This window comes from Apiospora hydei, assembly GCF_038363865.1.
Source record: "Apiospora hydei strain CBS 114990 chromosome Unknown utg000010l_segment0_segment0, whole genome shotgun sequence".
In the NCBI taxonomy this organism is placed as follows: Eukaryota; Fungi; Ascomycota; class Sordariomycetes; order Amphisphaeriales; family Apiosporaceae; genus Apiospora; species Apiospora hydei.
The window spans coordinates 2,344,148-2,361,884 of record NW_027117369.1 but is presented as its reverse complement, the minus strand read 5'-3'; the positions used below and the strand labels follow the sequence as shown (position 1 = coordinate 2,361,884).

The following is a 17,737-nucleotide window of genomic DNA, read 5'->3' as shown; positions in this document are numbered from 1 at the left end:
CACGGCTTGAAACGGCCGCCAAGCAATTGCAGTTACGATGAGCAGGCCCAAAACGTCGGACTTGGCTGATGACCGAGCCCCGAAGATCGTACAAACCATGATCGGCCGAAGATGGATTTTACTCCAGAGGCAGTTCGTTCGAAATTGCCGAATTAGTGCCTGGAAGGCCCGAGTTGCAGCGCCGCGCATCCCCCATTCCCAGGGCAGCTAAGCTGCTAACGATCCCAAGCGCCGCCCCTCGTCTGGTCGACTGTTAGTGGTGACGTCGTAGACTTGCTGGACTGGCGGCTGAAACCTGACTCGTACCGCACATTCCATAGCATCGGCAACGATGGATCTGATGGATCTCGGGCGGCATCGAGGGCCGCTACGGCGTTTGCAGTATTATTCGGTCATTTGACATTTGATATGGAATATAGAGAGAGAAATATATAGACTGGTCATGTATTCAACAGATAGACGCATCCACACCGCAATTTCCCAAGTTTCGTGAAGTTCATCAATGCGATACCATATCAATCAACCAACACCATTTACTGCTTACAACGAGGTGCAACAAGAACGTCTCCCTCTTGTTTGACCAGATCCCCAAAGAAGGCATCGTGCCCACCCACCACATCGATACCTAAGTACTTACCCACTCTTCCCCCTAGGTAAATATTTACCAACCCGAAGCACTCCAGCGCCAGCCATGCCCCTAGACATCCTCATCGTCGGCGCCGGCGTCTGCGGCCCCGCCCTGGCCACGCTCCTCCTCCGCGCCGCCGCCGCGGACCCGTCCGCCGCGTACCGCATCACCGTGGTCGAGCGCTGCGACGCCCTGCGCACGGGCGGGCAGCAGATCGACCTGCGCGCGCAGGGGATCCCCGTGATGCGCAAGCTGGGCCTGCTGGACGCCGTGCGGGACGTCTGCGTGCACGAGCGGGGCGTCGCCTTCGTGGACAAGCGCGGCAGCGCCCAGTTCCAGGTCGGCGTCAACGATTCGGGCAAGGGCGGCCAGGGGCTCACGAGTGAGTACGAGATCATGCGCGGGGACCTGGTGCGGGTGCTGTACGAGGCCAGCCTGCGGGCGTCGGAGGAGGCGGAGAGGCGAGGGGGGCGGTGGTGTCACGTACGAATTCGGGGTGTCGGTGGAGTCCATTACCCAAAAGGAGAACGGCGACGGCGGCGTCGACGTGAAACTCAGCAACGGCCGACACCAGCACTTCGACCTGGTAGTCGGCGCCGACGGCCAGGGCTCCCGCACCCGCCGCCAAGCCTGGGGCGACGCGGCGGGCCGCGCCGCGTTCCACACCCTGCACAGCTACGGCGCCTACTTCACGATCCCGCGCGACGATGCGCACGACAGCGACGTCGCGGTGGTGCACCACCTGTCCGGCCGGCGTATGATCGCGTTCCGGTCCAACAACCGGCCCGACACGCAGTGCTACCTGTTCTGCAACGACGGCGCGCAGGCGGCGACGCTGCGCGACGCGACGGGGGCCACCGGGAAGAAGAGCGTGGCCGAGCAGAAGCGGATCTGGCGCGCGTTCTTCGAGGACAGCGACGCGTGGTGCCGTGAGCGCGTGTTCGCGGGGCTGGAAGGCACCGACGATTTTTACGCGCACGAGGCCGGGCAGGTCAAGATGGAGTCGTGGTCGAAGGGCCGCGTCGTCCTGCTGGGCGACGCGGGCTACTGCCCCAGCCCCATCTCCGGGTGCGGCACGACGGCGTCGCTGGTCGGCGCGTACGTGCTGGCGGGCGAGCTGGCGCGGCACCAGGACGACGTGCAGGCCGCGCTGGCGGGCTACGATCGGATCCTGCGGCCGTTCGTCGACGAGGTCCAGGCCCTGATGCCCGGCGCGCCGACCATTGCGGCGCCGCAGACGGACTGGGGGATCTGGTTCCTGCACTCGTTGGGCAAATTTGTCACGACGCTCAAGATTGATAGGCTGGCTCTTAGCTTGATGCCCGAGGACAAGGGCGGTATACCACTCCCCGAATACCCCGAACTCAAGCTGGCAGAATGAGAAAAACACAGGAGAGGGGTCATGTAATGTGTGTATTAGACTGTTTTGGTTTTTTGTTCGGCTACTTAACGAGATAATACCCTGCAATTTCCCCTTATTACCGTCAATTTAGTATATGTATGTATATTAGAGCACGCTTGCTTCAATCACCTAACTTTCGCTCATTTAAGGAGATGCCCATCCGTGCTCGCCCCCTCCGGCTTCTTCCAGTGCACCTTGACGGCGCCCCAGCTGTGGTCGACGTAGGCGTTCTGCACCTTCTGGCACGTATTGAGCCCCCACTCGGTGACGCCGACCATGAGGCAGCTCTCGAACATGAAGGCGCAGCTGCCCTTGCCGAAGTGCACGGGTTTCAGCTCCGCGCCGCGCGCGCCCTCGTAGCTCGCGGCGTCGGGCCCGTGGCCGCTCATGACGTTGTGCAGGCTGGCGCCGCCGGGCATGAAGCCGCCCTGGCCGCCCTTCTTGGCGTCGTACACGCCGTCGATCAGGCCCATGAACTCGGACATGGTGTTGCGGTGGTACCAGGGCGGCCGGAACGTGTCGTCGGCCACCAGCCAGCGCGGCGGGAAGATGACGAAGTCGGCGATGGCCGTGCCCGCGTGGTCCGACTGCGCCGTCAACACCGTGAAGATGGACGGGTCCGGGTGGTCGAATGAGACGGACCCGATCGTGTTGAACCGGCCCAGGTCGTACTTGTAGGGGTAGTAGTTGCCGTGCCACGCCACCACGTCGAAGGGGGTGTGGGCCTGCTGCGTCGTGAAGAGCGTGTTGTTAAACTTGGCCGTGATGGTGTACGTGTTGGGGCCCTCGGCCGCCGTGACGCCGCTGTCTTCGCTGAAGCAGGCGACGGGCGCTTGGAAGTCGCGGGCGTTGGCTAGGCCGTTGGAGCCGATGGGGCCCAGTTCTGGGAGGGTGAAATGGCCCTGGTAGAGTTCGAGGGCGTATCCGCGGACCGGGCCACTCGGGAGGTGAACCTGGTACTTGATACCGCGTGGGATAACACAGATTTCCATGGGCCGCACAAGTAGCCAGCCGAGCTCGGTACGGATTTCCAGCACTCCGTCTTGAGTTACGATCAACAGGTCACCGTCAGCCGAGGAGAATGCGCTTCGTTCATCCATAGACTTCCCAGCAGCGTAGATGTACATGCCAATTCCCTGCTTGAGTGTTGGGTCCCCGCGCCAGCGACGAGCCTCAGACCGGACAGGAAGTCCGTCTGCCCATCGTGGTCGAACGGGTCCCACCGCAATTGATTGGGGATGTACTGGAGCTTGGAGGCGCTGTATGGCTTATCTGAAGTGAACGGTCCCGTCGTGTCCTCCTGGAACGGCGGGTGCGCGCAGGATGGGAGAATGCGGTAGAGCCATGATTGCTTGTTCTCGTGCCGCGGTGCTGTGAAGGCCGTGCCGGACAGCTTCTCGGCGTACAAGCCGTGGGGCGGCTTCTGAGGGGAGTTTTGGCCTATAGGCAGAGCACCTTCTACTGACTCCGTCCTGGAAGGCGGCAGTGAGCAATTTAATCGCACAGAGGCTCAAATAAATGGACACTTACTCATGGTACGAGTCGAAGCCATTCTGATATCGGTACTTCTCCTTGAAATCAAAGCTCGTGACAGGCATTGTTTTGCAGAATCAGGTGTTAGGCTATTGGAACGAGATTACGATGTTGGTCAGGATAGCAAGCACGACAAATTGTTGAAGAAGAGAGTATTGTTGCATTGGTTCCAGCGACATTCGGAGGTGATCGTTGCTCCATGTGATGGGAGGAATGATACGGTCGCTGTATGGGTAGGCCAATCGCGGGGCCGAAGATAGCCAGAAATAGCCGACCAGGAGAGTGCGGAACTTGGACGTGGGGTAATCGAAGCTCGGTCTGGGGGTGATCCGCAAGCCCCAGCGGTCAAACTGGTGCTGCTTGTCAACGTCTTCGTCTGGTGCCTCTGGCAACATTGCCAAGGCCAAACTGTGAGACGTGATTATGAGCATTCCGACCACGCAGCAACTCCACAACGGCGTGATGACCTTCCCGCGTAGCGTACATCAGAGCCGTCCAACCATCGTGGTCTCGGACATCCATGCCGGCCCCTCGGTCTAAAAGCAACTCCACAACGGCGATACGACCTTTCCACGCGCCGTAGATCAGAGCTGTCCAACCATCGTTATCTTGGGCATTAATGTCGGTCCACCAGTATCGATCTAAAAGCATCTCCATGACGGGAATATGGCCACCCACCGAGGCGTACATCAGAGCCCGGGCACCATTGTTGTCTTCGGCTTGAATGCTGGCCCCTCGGTCTAGAAGCAGCTTCACTACAGCGACACGGCCATTAGATGAAGCCAACGAGAGACCCGTACGTCCTTTGTCTCTATCCTGCCTGTTAACACTGACCCCTCGGTCTAAGAAAAGCTCTACAACATCAGCGTGACCTTCGTCACAAGCAAATGCCAGAGATATTCCAAGTTCATCCATAGTCACGATGCCGGCCCCTTGCTCCAGAATCAGCCTAACAGTAGCGAGGTGGCCCCTATGTGCTGCATGAGATAGAGCTGAGTTCCCTTCGCTATTAATAATACGAGCTTCTCGTTTCATTAGCAGCTTGACAACAGTGTCGTGGCCACCGCTTGCAGCAGCTGTCAATGAGGTAAAGCCATGTTTATTCGTCGTTTCGATGTTAGCCCCTCGGTCAATGAGCAGCTTGGCGGTAGCATAATGGCCACAGGATGAGGCAAGGAACAATGCCGTACACCCGTCTGCATCAGAATGACCCACATCGGCGTCTTGATCTAAAAGAAGCTTCACGACACGGTCGTGGCCGTGCGCCGCGGCATACAGTAAAGCTGTGGTAGCATCGACATCAGCACCCCGGTCCAAAAGCAGCTTCACAACAGAGTCGAAGCCTCTCTCTGAGGCGTGTACCAAAGCCGTTCTGCCATTGAAATCTTGAGTACCTGGTTTGGCTCCCCCATTCAGCAGCATTTTCAAGACGATTTCGTCACCATCTCGAGCAGCTTTTATAAGAGGGGTAGAGCCATCTAGATACCTAGAATCCATCTGGCTGCTTTTGGATTTTTGTTGAGCTCCATTTTCGAGTAGGAGTGCCACAATATCACTGTACCCGTGTTGCGTTGCCCAGGATAGTGCGGTAAATCCGTGTTGGTCTCGAACATCAACCTTGGCGCCTTTGCGGAGTAGGGCTTGCACAATATCCAGATGACCATTGGCTGCAGCAAACCAAAGTGGCGTCCTACCAAATCTATCAGTCCGATTGACAATGCTGGTATGGGATGCTGACCAGTCTGTGAAGAACACCTGAAATCTGTTCACGTGTTTCAGGAGCAGGTCAACTATCGCAAGGTATCCCTTCTCACTAGCCCAGGATAGAGCTGTTCTGTGATAAGAGGTTCCCTTCACAGCAACATCGGTTTTGCTGTTTCGGAGGATGGAAGCGACCAGCTTATCTAGGCCAAAATAGGACGAGATGAGCAAAGAAGTGGACAGTTCAAGGGAGATCCATTTATCCATTCGCTTTTCCCCGTACACTCCTAGCCAGTGCAAGCAAGAAGGCGAACGGACGTCACAAAGCTTCAGAGCCAGATGCTCCAGGTTGGCGCCAGAGTTACGTGTTTGACGGAAATGGTAAGCCCAGTTGCACGCAGCGTACTCTAAGAAGCTGAATTGGCGCTCGTCTCCTATTGCTCGAGAGCTTTCCACTGTCGTCGGTCTTTCAAAATCAGCAAGGAGTAAGTACTTGATGCATATTTCTGAAAGTAAATGGTGTGACTCCTCTGGATCAAGGGAGTACTGCCATTTCAAGGGGGAACAAGTCGTCGCTCGTACGGGCGGCAGGCAGACCAGGAACTCCTTTGCTGTCTGGTGAATAAGAAATACTTCCGAGGCTTGAATAACGACGAAAAGCCCGCAGGCTTCTCGGATAGCGATGTGCAGGCTTTCTGGTGATGTAAGGTCTCGTTCAAGGTCTTGATGGCACTGATGACTCTCGCCTCGAAAAGCCAATGCGGCAGCCATCTCTTTGAGGCTTAGTGGTCTATCTGCGGCAACAATAATGTGTAGGATCTTCCGAGCCTTGTCGGGGTCGCAAGTCTTGCGCAGTATGCCGTCATAGGCTTCCTCGACTGTGTGAGGCAGCTCGTGGATCTTAGCACGCAGTTCCGCCCTGGAGAGAAAAACGGTCTCTTCCAATGTAGAAAACGTGAGGTGAACCCATAGGTATGTTCGGTGATTGATCGCAGTGATTTCGGCATGCAAACCCTGAAGTTCTTCCATGGGAAGCCGGAGCATTTCGCCTAATTCCTTAATGCGTTGTCCGATGACAAGGTTGATCTCCTGGGAAATCTTGTCTACCTCTTCCGGGCTCTCTCCACTGAGATGGATAGTAGGCTGGGAGTCTTCGAGAGCCTTTAACTCTCGCCCAATATAAAGGTATGGACGGCTGGTCACGAGGAACTTCAGTGGTGAAACCATCTTGTCGTTGTTATAGAATTGTGTCAAGGCCGCGGCTAGGCGTTTATTCTCTACACATTCGTCCAGAGCATCAAGAATGCATATTATTTCGCCTTGATTATGGTGCCCGGTTGCCTCAATCAACATGCGCCAGAGCTCGTCAAACGATGAGAAGAGCTGTTCTCCTTCTTCGTCGAAACTGTCGAGAAACTTGTGCAGAAGCAGATCAGGCTTCTGGACGAAGAGTTGATGCAGAATACAACAAAGAGCGCCTTCCAGAGTTTTCTGATCGTCGAAGTCGTCCTTGAAGAAGAAAAAGCATGTTGTTCGGGTAGTGCCTGAAGCCATAACCTCGTCTACCAGGTATTTTGCGAGGACCGATTTGCCACACCCCGGATCCGCAGAGACCCATAGCATTGCCGATTTTTCTTCCTGCCAGCTCCGGAAGAGATCGTGGGTGGTGAACCATTCGCAGGTGCCCTCCACCCGATTCGGTTTTCTATTCTTGCGGTCCTCATACGGTGAGGTATTGAGTCGGAGGAGGAACGCGGTGCGCACTTGCTCATCGTCGGTGTCGCCATCGTAAGAATCTGCAAGCTTTGGATTCGAGTTCAGGTAGTTATTGACGACGGTATGGTTGTGACTGTCCCCAATCTGGACTCTCGCGTGACCGTCAGCCGTGATAACTCCAGCGCAATTTTCCTGTCGATTCGGCATTGTATCGTCTCTTGCCACGTTGCAAGTTGTTACTCAAACGACATGTGTTGCGAGAATGATTTGCGGAAATGTTTGGGTACGGCTGGGATCAGCCGCACAATGTTTAGGGGACCAATGATATCCCACCAGTCTGCCACCCCTCACGCCCCCAAAACGTGACTTCGTCAATCGTTTGAGTTGGTAGTATTTGTCTACCAACATCTGAATAGATGGCTGAGGTATTTGGTACCGTCGCGGGCGCTTTGAGCGTGGCCGCTCTCTTCACCGACTGTGTGGACTGCTTCGAGTACGTCCAATTGGCCCGCCACTTCGGCCGAGATTTCGAGCGCTGCCGGCTGAAGCTCGACGTCGCCCAGACACGACTGAGCCGTTGGGGCGAAGCGGTCGCCATCCACGAGGATCCGCGTTTCGCTACAGTATCGTCGGCCGACCCTTCCACGCGACAAGTCCAATCAGTCCTCGAAGAGATTGACCTCCTTTTCCAATCCATCCGCAAGAAGTCCCAGCGGTACGAGCTAAGCGCGAAGCCCGACGACCTCGCGGTCTGGCGCGACGAAGACCTGCGACCCGTCGCGCGACGACTCCACCAACACCTAGGCAAGACCGTGCTCCAGCACCAGAAGCAGACGAGCCTCGCGAAGAAAGCGGCGTGGGCGCTGTACGACGGCAAACAGTTCGACAAGCTGATCGAGCAGATCGCGGGCTTTGTCGACGACCTCGAGGCCATCTGGCCGGCCGCGGCGCACCAACGGCAGCAGCAGCTGGTGCAGGTCGAGATCGAGGAAGTCGATGACGAGGCGGCGCTTGCAGCGGTCCAGGACGCCGCCGCGGACGTGGACGGCGTCCTGGCCGAGGCGGCAGGGCGCAAGGCCGCGGTGCTTGCGGGGAGGAATCACGCGGGGCAGGTCGGCACCCACGAGCAGGCGCGCGTGCGGATCGGCCACGAGTTTGCGTCCGCGAACGGCTTCTCTGGTTCTGGGTTCGCGGGTGTGGCGGACCAGACGTCCATTCGGCCGACGCGGTGGACGCCCGCGGGGTATCCAGGGTGCATATCGGGACAAGTTATGGTGGGCGTGGCATCTTTGATGACTGACTGGCACGATAGGGAATATAAGACCCTTACCAATGCGAACTCTGAGCCATACGTGTTCGGGTGTTACGTTTGGCCAAGGACCAATACGTGGGTTGGTGGGATAAGCTCTTACAGACGGTCGCTGTCTCCTTTCTCCAAATACAATTGGGCATCTAGTTGAACGAAAGCACATGCAATTTGGCCTTGATACAACCTGTAAAACACGTTTCCCTGTGTAAGCATTCTTCTCGTACCTACCTTTCCATAAGAGATTCAAAGCTGGAAAAGGTCTGAAGAAAAACAATATGTTGCGTTAATGGTGATTCCAACGTTGGCGGGTGCTCAGAAAGCTCAACAGTTTACCCCGTACAGAATTAGCTCCCCCCTGTCAGTAAGAACTTACAGAACGCTACCCGCCCAAAGCGGGGTCTTATTCAGGCCATCATCCCCGTAGAACAGAGGACCGGCGAAAGAGACACAGCTTGCGACAAGATCGAAAGTCATGGTGCAACCCATCTTGCGTTGAAGCCAAAAAAAAAAAGATATTTTGATTGGATTGTAGGCTCCTATGGCCCGTGTTTCTGCTATTTTTATTATTATTGTCTTTATCTACTTTCTATGAAAGCTGTTTTGATTTGCGGCTAGGGAGACGGTACCAATGTTGAATATTGAGTCCAGTGATGGAAGCTGACGGGCCATTAAACCCGCCTGCCCCCCCCGCCCGCAAAAGCGCAAAGCAACAGAAGTCGCCATGTCTAGAGCCAGGACCCTGCTTGGCCCTCTTTCGAAACCCAGGGTCAAAAGCACCGCACGTGCAATAGGGGTTGTGTCGATTGCCTTCCAGGGTTCTGGCTGAGATGTCATTTGGCAAGGACGTGGCTATGCCAGCGAAAAGCGCGACGAGAAGGGAAGTCGAATACATGGCGCCACGTACCTAAACCGACTTTGTTTAAGCCAGGTCCTGGCGAGAGATGAACGGCAATCTAGATTCTAGGCAGGCTGGCAATAGGTGCAAACCCGATCCGTCACTGGAGATCAACCGAGAATGCCAATCATAAACCAAACATAGTATTAACAACGAAAACCTGACAACCAGGGCATCATAAAGTAATTCTTCCAGGACCTCACAGCACCCTCAAAAAGGAACTGCTGAAACCAAACCTCGGGAACCTCATGTACAGCGTTAATCACATTATCCAAGGCATTTTAGGATTCTCTACTTCGCCGTCTCCGACTCCGCCGCCACAGCAGGAGCAGCACCTGGCGTCTCCTTCGGTACTTCCGCCTCGACAGCAGCCTCCTGCGACGCATCATCAGACGACTTCTGCTGATGCTTCTTGCCCCAGACATTCACCGAGGGCATACTGGGCATCTGAGTGGGAATAAACGACTTGAAGCTGGGCCCGGACGGCATCTGCGGCATCCCAGGCATTTGGGGCATATCCGGCATCTGCCGCGGCACGTACGACGCCAGGCCCGTGCCGGCCGACTGCGCGACGCCGAAGAGGTAGCGCATGTACGTCCTCTTCTGCTCGTCGTAATCGCCGCCCTCCGTCTGCAGCGTCGCGGGCGCCGCGTCATCGTCGTCCGGCAGCGGTACCATAGACGCCGCCGCCGCGATGTCGAGGGGCGACGGGAGATCGCCACGGTCTGCCCCATCGTCACCCCCAGCCTGCGTTTTCGACTCATCGCCCTCTTCGACCTTTTCTGCTTTGGCAATCTCCTCCGTCTTGGGGACCTGCGTGCCGTCCACATCCGTCTCGACCGGCTGCTCAATCGGCTCCGGCGGCGGCGGGGCCGCGAACTTGGGATCGTCCTCGATCGGCGAGTCGTCGTTGAACCAGCGCACCACGTAGTTGCTGGCCTCCTCGGTCATGGACTGGTACTTCTCGTTCTTGTCCGGGTGGAACATGCTCATGTGGGCCTGAACCTCGTCCTCGACCTTCCTGATGACCTGGCGCGAGAACAGCGGGTGGGCCAGGTGGTCCCTGTCCGGGACCGCGCAGAAGGTGCGCTCGGGCACGAAGTAGCCGCCCGACCACACGCCGTTCTCGCCGAGCGAGCAGTAGAAGTTGTGGATGCCGACGCCCTTGAGCTCGCCCATGCGCTCGAGCCGCCGGTTGAGCTCCTGCTGCTTCATGAGCGAGCCGACGAAGGTGAAGTGCTCCGACAGGTACTCGAACGACTTCCCGACGTTGCCGCGGTTGATGTACGCCAGCCCCTGGCTGAGCGCGTCGACGCTGTTCTGGTACCCCTCCTTGACGCCCTCCTTCATCGACTCCTTGTTCAGGTTGCGCATGTTCCGCACCCCCTCCATGATCTTCTCGCGGTGGATGTAGGCCGTCACTCCACCTGCCGCGATCGCGCCTACGGTACCGGTGCGCAGTGCGATGAGTTGCCAGCCTTTCCACGCCGGTCGCGACGAGCGCGCCGCCGGCAGAACGGCTGCGGAGCGTTTCATGGCCATCTTGCCGAGTCCTGCCGGCGCTGCTGACAGCGCGGTCATGACGTTAAACACACTGCTAACCTTTTGGTAGTTGGAGAAAGCGCCGTAAACGAACATGGATCTCGCCAGCCCGTTGAATGGTGTGTCAAAGGTCAATATTCCCTGGATCGGAGGGTATATATGATCGTCATGTTTCTCATTCGCAAGGCGATCGTTCAATACTGAGAACAGTGAGTCTGCCGCCACGAAGCCCCTGAGGCCGGTTAGCAAGTGGCTTGCGCCTCTTCGTGTCTTGGAACATATCTTACCCCATTGAATGCGCGACCAAAATGACGCCCACACTGCGATCGTTCGGCGGCCATGGCTGCTCACTGTGCGCCTTCCGCACCTCCATCACTCTCTCCTTCAGCCTGATGAGATTATCAGAATCGCACATTTCAATCGACATGTTTCGCGGCCAATATTACTCACCAGTCGAGAAACAACTCAGTCGACTGCTTCAGCTCCCCTTTCGTCTCATACTTGGGGAACACGACCGATTCCACATTGTGGTCGGGCAATTTCGCTGACACTTCCTTCTTCAGATCCAACGGGAAGTTCTGGAAGGTATCATCATCTCCCTGATTTACTTATCGCGTCAGCCCACCCGCCCGATCATTGATACATACCGCAGTACATCACTGCACGAGAACACGAGTAGCGTACCTTGAAGCCGTGGATGAAACACAGCAGCAACGTTCGCGACATTCTGGGCGAGCCTTGCGAGAGGCAGGTAGTTGCAATACACAATCTGATAGCGAATGCTTAGGTAATAGTGACACCGTTTGATAGATATGTTATTCGCGAATCTGTAGGTACTAGGATACAAGGTAGGCAAGTATGTAATATGGTGGAATTGTCGCAGATCAGATCCAGATCCTCTTGGACTTCCTGGGGGGCTTAAGTCTATCGAGTACTCGAGCAGGTGTGTCAGCGCCACTAGCCACAAGACGGGGATAATCCAAAACAAGGAAGTTGCGATACGTCTACTGATAGTACTACTGTAGATGCTGCCAGGCTGGGGCAACGATGATATGTTAGATGTGTGGCATGTGCCTTCCCAGTGCTCTGATTGGAAATGCGATCTTGCATATCCCAAACGTCGGGCGCAGAGCTTAAGGGTGCGCACCCCCTCTACCGCCCGCCACGACGTCATTCATCACGTCATGTCCTCGACACTCCCATCATGCACGCCTGCCAGGAAAGATGGGAAAGCTTGGTAGTGGCAGCTAAGCAGCTTAGAACCGGTACGCTAGTAACAACTGCCGGGGGACCCATTCTGTGGTGTTTCCCGCGATGCGTGTTCTCTGCCAGGCAGCTAAGCAACCCAGACGCTGTGGAAATCCGAAGCTATCCACGTCCCCTACTTCAGCAGTCTGTCTACAGAGAATCCGGAGAATATCTCACTGTACACTATCATTATTGAAGATGAGAAGATGTTTAGATAAGAATTATCATGAACTTGCAATTATGCTAAATAACTAATACTACAGAAAACCCGACTTTTCGACAGATTAAAATCAAACGCTAATACCAAAAGCCAGGAGTAATCCCAATTCCGTAACAGACAGTGTGTGAATAACTGAAATGTTCATACAATCATCGCTCATCGTGACAATAGAGAAAGAGACCAGAGACCATCATAACAGTGAAAATGATTCCCGCCCGGAATGCCTGAAAGCACTCCGTAACTAGGCAGGGAAAAGCATCCTACAAGATGCCGAGGAAACCACCCTTCTTGCCCCCCTTCTTGTTCTTGTCCTGCCCCGTGACGGCGCCGACGACGCCGCCCAGACCAAGCCCGTCCAGGACCTTGTTGAGGCCCAGGCCGCCGAGCAGGTTGTTCACCAGGCCGCCGAGGCCGAGGCCGTTCAGCAGCTTGCCGACGAGCCCCAGCACGCCCGAGAGCAGCAGCCCGACCGCGGCGATGATCTGGAAGAGCGGCTCGGCCAGCAGGCCCCAGAGCGGGTTCAGCTCCTTCTTGGCGTACTGCATGTCCTCGAGCTTGCGCTTCGCGTTCTCGATCGTCTCCGTCACCGTGCCCGTCAGCTCCTTGAGCAGGTCCGCGAGGTGGTACTCCTCCGGGCTCGCCTCGTGCGCCGCCGCGCGGCCCTTGGCGTTGCCGGCGATGCGGCCGTCCGGGTCCAGGCCGCGGATCACGCCGTTGGCCTCCGTCAGGATCTTGCCGCCCTCCTCGATCAGCGGCTTCACCGTCTTGACGAGCTCCTCCTCGTTGCGCTCGTCCTCGGGCTGGCGCTCGACCCGGTCGATGTTCTCCGTGATCATCTTGCAGATGGGCCGGATCTTGTCGAGCGAGTGCTCGATGCAGACGCAGATCCGCTTGGCGATCTCGCGGTCCTGCTCGATCTTGAGGCGCGCCTGCCTGTCCTCCTCGGACTCCTCTTCGGTCTCGGGCTCCGGCTCCGGCTCGTCAGGAATGTCGCCGATCAGCGTCACGTGGCCCAGGATGCTGCCCTTCTGGTCGATCACGTCGCCATCGTCGTCGATCTTCTTGCCCGCGCACAGGCTCAGGTCGCCCGACGTCAGCTTGCCGACCAGGTCACCGTTCTCGTCCACGACGTTACCCTCCTTGTTCACCTTGCGGCCGGACATGGGGTTAACGTCCTTCTTAACCTCCTCGGGTTCCCAGCGCTCGGCGTGGCCGAGCACGTTGCCGTTCTTGTCGAGGATGTCACCATCGTCATCGACGGCGCGGCCGAAGAGAGTCTTCGGGTCGCCGGAAGTGAGGCGACCGACGATGTCACCGCCGGGAGTCACGATGTGACCCTCCTTGTTGACGGTGCAGCCGGGCAGCTCGGTGAAGGGACCTTCCTTCATTCCCTCGCGCTCAGCCTCGGGGATGAGCTCGGCACGGCCGATGACGTCACCGCCCTCGTTGCGGATGGCGCCGGTCTTGTCGCACATCTTGCCGATAAGGCGCTTGAGGTCGCCCTCAATGACGCGACCGTAGATGTCGCCGTGGCTGTCGACAGCATTACCGGCTTTGTTGATGCGCTTGCCGGCGAGGGCCGAGTAGTCGGCCTCAGGCTCGGGCTCGGGCTCTTCCTCCTCCCAGCGCTCGGCGCGACCGAGCACGTTGCCGTTCTTGTCCAGGATCTCACCGTCAGCGTCAACGGTCTTGCCCTTGAGCTTCTTCTCGTCACCCTCGACAAGAGTACCAATGCGCTCGCCTTGGTACATGATGGCACCCTTGTCGCCAACGACGGCGTCGGGAAAGTCAGCGAAAGGACCATCCTCCTTGGCATCCTCCCGCTCCTCATCGGGAAGGGGCTCGGCCTTGCCGATGATCTTTCCGGCGTCGTTGAAGATGTGGCCATCCTCGCCAATCTTCTTGCCGACGAGGTGCTTCAGGATACCCTGGACGACATGGCCCCAGACGGCGCCCTTGTCATCGACGACGTTGCCGAACTTGTTGACCTTCTTGTCCTTGAGAGAAGAGTAGTCAATCTGCTCTGGCTCTGGCTCAGGCTCGGCCTCAGGCTCCTCTTCCTCCTTGCGCTCGGCGTGGCCGATGACATTGCCGCTCTTGTCGATAATGTCACCATCGGCATCGACCTTCTTGCCGATGAGGTTCTGGAAGTCGTCACCAACGACCACGCCAACCTGGCGGCCATCGAAGATGACCTTGCCGTTCTTGTCGACGGTGGCGTCGGGGAAGTCCTCGAAGGGACCCGAGACGTTCTCCTCGGCTTCGGGCAGGACCTCGACCTCGCCGATCACGTTGCCGCGCGAGTCCCAGACCTTGCCCTGGGCGTCGGGCTGCTTGCCGATCATCTTCTTGAGATCGCCAGACTTGACGCGGCCGACGGCGTTGCCCTTCTCGTTGACGACGTTGCCCATCTTGTTGATGTTCAGGCCCTCGAGGATGGAAATGTCGGGCAGCTTCCGCTCGGCCTCCTCCTCAAGAGCATCAAGGCGCTCGCCGGCTTCAGGAATCTCTTCCCGGATACGGTCGACGACGGTGCCCTCGGGCACCAGGTCGACGTGGCCGAGAACTGCGTTATCCTCGCCGAGGAGCTGGCCCTTCTCGTCGATGGCCTTGATCTCCTTGCCGATGAGGTCTTGGAGATCCTGGTCCTTGGACAGCTTGCCGAGGATGTTACCGTTCTGGTCCTTGACTTGACCATTGTCGGAAACGGTAAAAGGGCCCTGGAACATGTCGACGACCTGTCTGGCGACGGTGGGGGCGAACTCGGGGATCTCGATGGGTGCCTTCTCGCCAAGCTCCTCGACAGCCTCGCCGGCCTCACCCTCGGCGCCTTCAACGGCTTCGCCAGCCTCATCAACAGCGCCTTCGACACCCTCCTTGACACCCTCAGCACCCTCAGCACCCTCAGGCACCTCGACGCCCTCGCCAGCTTCGTCGACCTTGCCCTTGACGTCTTCGGCACCCTCGGGTACTTCGACATCTTCGGCAGTCTCGTCGACCTTGCCCTTGGCGCCCTTAGCGGTCTCGTCAACCTTGTCGGTGACGTCACCCACCTTCTCGTCGACTTCGTCCGTGACACCCTCGGCAGTCTCGCCGGCCTCATCAGCCGTCTCGCCGACCTTGTCACCGGCCTCGTCGACAGTCTCGCCAACCTTACCGGTCGCGCCACCAGTAGCATCATCTACAGTGCCAGTGACAGGCTTGGTAGCGTCCTGCGCGGTGTCGGTGACGCCTTCGGTAGTCTCGCCGACGGCGCCAGTCGCGCCCTCGGCCGCGTCGCCCGCGGTGTCGGTGGTGCCCTTGACGGTATCGCCGACCTTGTCCGTGGCGTCCTTGGTGCCCGTCGCGCTGCCGACCGTGTCTGTGGCACCCTTCGCGGTGTCACCCACCGCGCCGGTAGCGCCCTTGGCCGCCTTGCCGACGCCGCCTGTGACACCACCGACGGCCTTGCCGACACCGCCCAGGGCGCTGCCGAGGCCGCCGCCTTCTTCTTTGGACTCGTCGCCACCTTCTTGCTCCGTCTTGTCTTGGGCAAGCTTGGTGGCCTCCTTGGTAGCGTCCTTGGAGGTGGTCGTGTAGTTGCCGAGCTCGGACGCGACGTCCTCGAGGGGCTCGGCCTTGCCGCAGATGCCGCCCTCGTCGTCGAGGACGTCGCCTTCTTGCGTAACGATGTAGCCGACGAAGTCCTTGGCGTTCCCGTCAGTCACGCGGCCAATGGCGTTGCCGTCGTCGTCTATGACCTCGCCCTTCTCGTTGATGCGGCCGGCGGCCGGCACCATCTCGCCTTCGTCGCCCTCGTGCGTCGAGGGGTCCAGCTCGTCGTCGTCCTCGACGTCGAGGTTCTTGGTCTTGTCGTCTAGGTCATCTTGGTTCGTGTCCGGGACGCTGCGCGGCACGTCGGGTTTGCCGGGGACCTTTGTGTCCTTGGCGTCGCCGGCGGTCTTTTGTGTCTGCTTGGTGGCCTTGTCGCCGACGTCGCCGGCTTGGCTCTTGGTCTGGTCCAGCTTGCTGGTGGCGTCTCCTACTGCTGAAGACATGGCGGCGGGATGTGTGGTGAAGGGGTCGTAGGGTTCTTGTGGGGGAGTGAAGTCAGGAGGTAGTGGAAATACTTGTACAGGATGGTATCTCGTGATATTCGTTAAGTTGTGTGGTTTTAGTCGATGTTGTACAGTTGGATGAGCTTCGTTACTCATTCGTGGGATATGGGTATAATAGCGGTGGTGGTATTATTATCAATAATGGTCATGAGGAATAACAGAAGAGGGTGTAACGAAATGGCGGCAATGTGTATTTATGTGATATGTGTCTGCTCCATCAGAAACGATGACGACCGTGAAGCTGTCCCAAGAACACCATCCAGCAGTCGAAGGTGCCGGCTTCCAGGCGACTTACGTCACAGGGAGCTTCCACCACGGCTGGGCTACGCGACGGAACCATACTCCATGTAACGGAGAGCTGCTATCCTCGATATCCCTACCTGTCTTGGGCCGTTTCGCAGAGGCCCCCTATCGTCCTAGCCAGTGAGTTCGACGTCATGCCCAAATTGGCATAAACCGTCCGAACGTCATCAACACGGTAAACCCTGGGCAGAACCATAGAAAGGTGTCATGACTGTACGACGGCGCGCTTGCGATGATATCAGCCACACTTGAGGCTGCCAGGATGGAGCTTGGATGGGAACCGGATTCCTCGCAGATCCCACTTGGTGCAAGGGGGAGGGCAGGGGGTGATGGGGGATTCGAGGTCACTGCTGGGAGTGGCTGCTGTTTGCTTGCCGTCACGACTACCAGAACGACCCGACAGACTCCTGCGACGAAACCCCCAAAACCCGTTGGTGGAGCATCAGTCCGGTCCAGACTACTTTTTCTAGCTGGGCGGGCTACCGGTGCGTCTCCATTGGCAGACATTGCTCGAAGGTCTGGGACGCAAAACAAGATTTTGGTGTCGACAAGGTCGAGAGTATGGGGGTGGCTCACAATACGCCATAGGGTGGTGGATTCGCTGTGGACTCGTGGATCTCGATGATCGAGCATCGAAGTCGTCAAAACGAGGCTGCGTGGCAGTTGGGTGCCGTCCAGAATGTTTCCCATGAAGTAATGCTGGTTGCTTTTGGAAGCTGTGTTGTTCCAGATTGACCATGGCTCCCCCATGCTCTGCCCATGCTGCTTGTTGCTTGCTGCCTGCCTGCTTGTACCAGTGGGATACGCCTGTTACCTGTGTGACTGCCCGCAAGCCGCCGGACACATTCCCCGAGCCAGCCCAGGCAGGGTGTGACTGGTGCCGACTTACACGACCTGTTGGGGGGTGCGCATACCGAAGTCCAGGGCCTGGATCGAGCAGGAAAAACTTGGAAGTAGTGCTGGGGACCTACAAAAATAGAGGTAACTGTTCAGCCACTAGAGAGAGCCACACCCCCAAGACGATGAAATTGCCCGTCTAGGCACATGGTCTGGGTCGGAAGAATCCTATTGTCCATGACTGACTGCATGGAAGAATAGGTACTTGGGATGAGTACTTGGGTAGTGGGGGTGGGAGGATGAAGC

The 17,737-nt window shown here is 57.6% G+C and overlaps 6 protein-coding genes across 6 annotated transcripts; 2 read left to right on the top strand and 4 right to left on the bottom strand.

The window, feature by feature from the left end:
- Window positions 1-691: 691 nt before the first annotated feature.
- PG997_014959 (FAD/NAD(P)-binding domain-containing protein) lies at window positions 692-2,009 on the top strand (the record flags this gene model as incomplete). Its single annotated transcript, XM_066819273.1, has 2 exons — window positions 692-1,010; window positions 1,063-2,009. 2 exons carry the CDS (start codon window positions 692-694, stop codon window positions 2,007-2,009), a joined length of 1,266 nt encoding a protein of 421 aa, XP_066661461.1.
- A 161-nt stretch (window positions 2,010-2,170) lies between these two features.
- On the bottom strand, window positions 2,171-3,628 carry PG997_014958 (uncharacterized protein; the record flags this gene model as incomplete). Its single annotated transcript, XM_066819272.1, has 3 exons — window positions 2,171-3,166; window positions 3,199-3,502; window positions 3,561-3,628. 3 exons carry the CDS (start codon window positions 3,626-3,628, stop codon window positions 2,171-2,173), a joined length of 1,368 nt encoding a protein of 455 aa, XP_066661460.1.
- A 24-nt stretch (window positions 3,629-3,652) lies between these two features.
- PG997_014957 (ankyrin repeat-containing domain protein) lies at window positions 3,653-7,187 on the bottom strand (the record flags this gene model as incomplete). The annotated part of the gene is made up of 2 exons (XM_066819271.1): window positions 3,653-3,971; window positions 4,048-7,187. The coding sequence occupies 2 exons, from the start codon at window positions 7,185-7,187 to the stop codon at window positions 3,653-3,655; spliced, it is 3,459 nt and encodes a 1,152-aa protein (XP_066661459.1).
- Window positions 7,188-7,396: 209 nt separating this feature from the next.
- On the top strand, window positions 7,397-8,440 carry PG997_014956 (uncharacterized protein; the record flags this gene model as incomplete). The annotated part of the gene is made up of 1 exon (XM_066819270.1): window positions 7,397-8,440. One exon carries the CDS (start codon window positions 7,397-7,399, stop codon window positions 8,438-8,440), a length of 1,044 nt encoding a protein of 347 aa, XP_066661458.1.
- A 1,035-nt stretch (window positions 8,441-9,475) lies between these two features.
- On the bottom strand, window positions 9,476-11,452 carry PG997_014955 (uncharacterized protein; the record flags this gene model as incomplete). The annotated part of the gene is made up of 4 exons (XM_066819269.1): window positions 9,476-10,958; window positions 11,014-11,115; window positions 11,177-11,325; window positions 11,411-11,452. 4 exons carry the CDS (start codon window positions 11,450-11,452, stop codon window positions 9,476-9,478), a joined length of 1,776 nt encoding a protein of 591 aa, XP_066661457.1.
- Window positions 11,453-12,454: 1,002 nt separating this feature from the next.
- PG997_014954 (uncharacterized protein) lies at window positions 12,455-16,231 on the bottom strand (the record flags this gene model as incomplete). The annotated part of the gene is made up of 1 exon (XM_066819268.1): window positions 12,455-16,231. The coding sequence occupies one exon, from the start codon at window positions 16,229-16,231 to the stop codon at window positions 12,455-12,457; it is 3,777 nt and encodes a 1,258-aa protein (XP_066661456.1).
- Window positions 16,232-17,737: the final 1,506 nt, after the last annotated feature.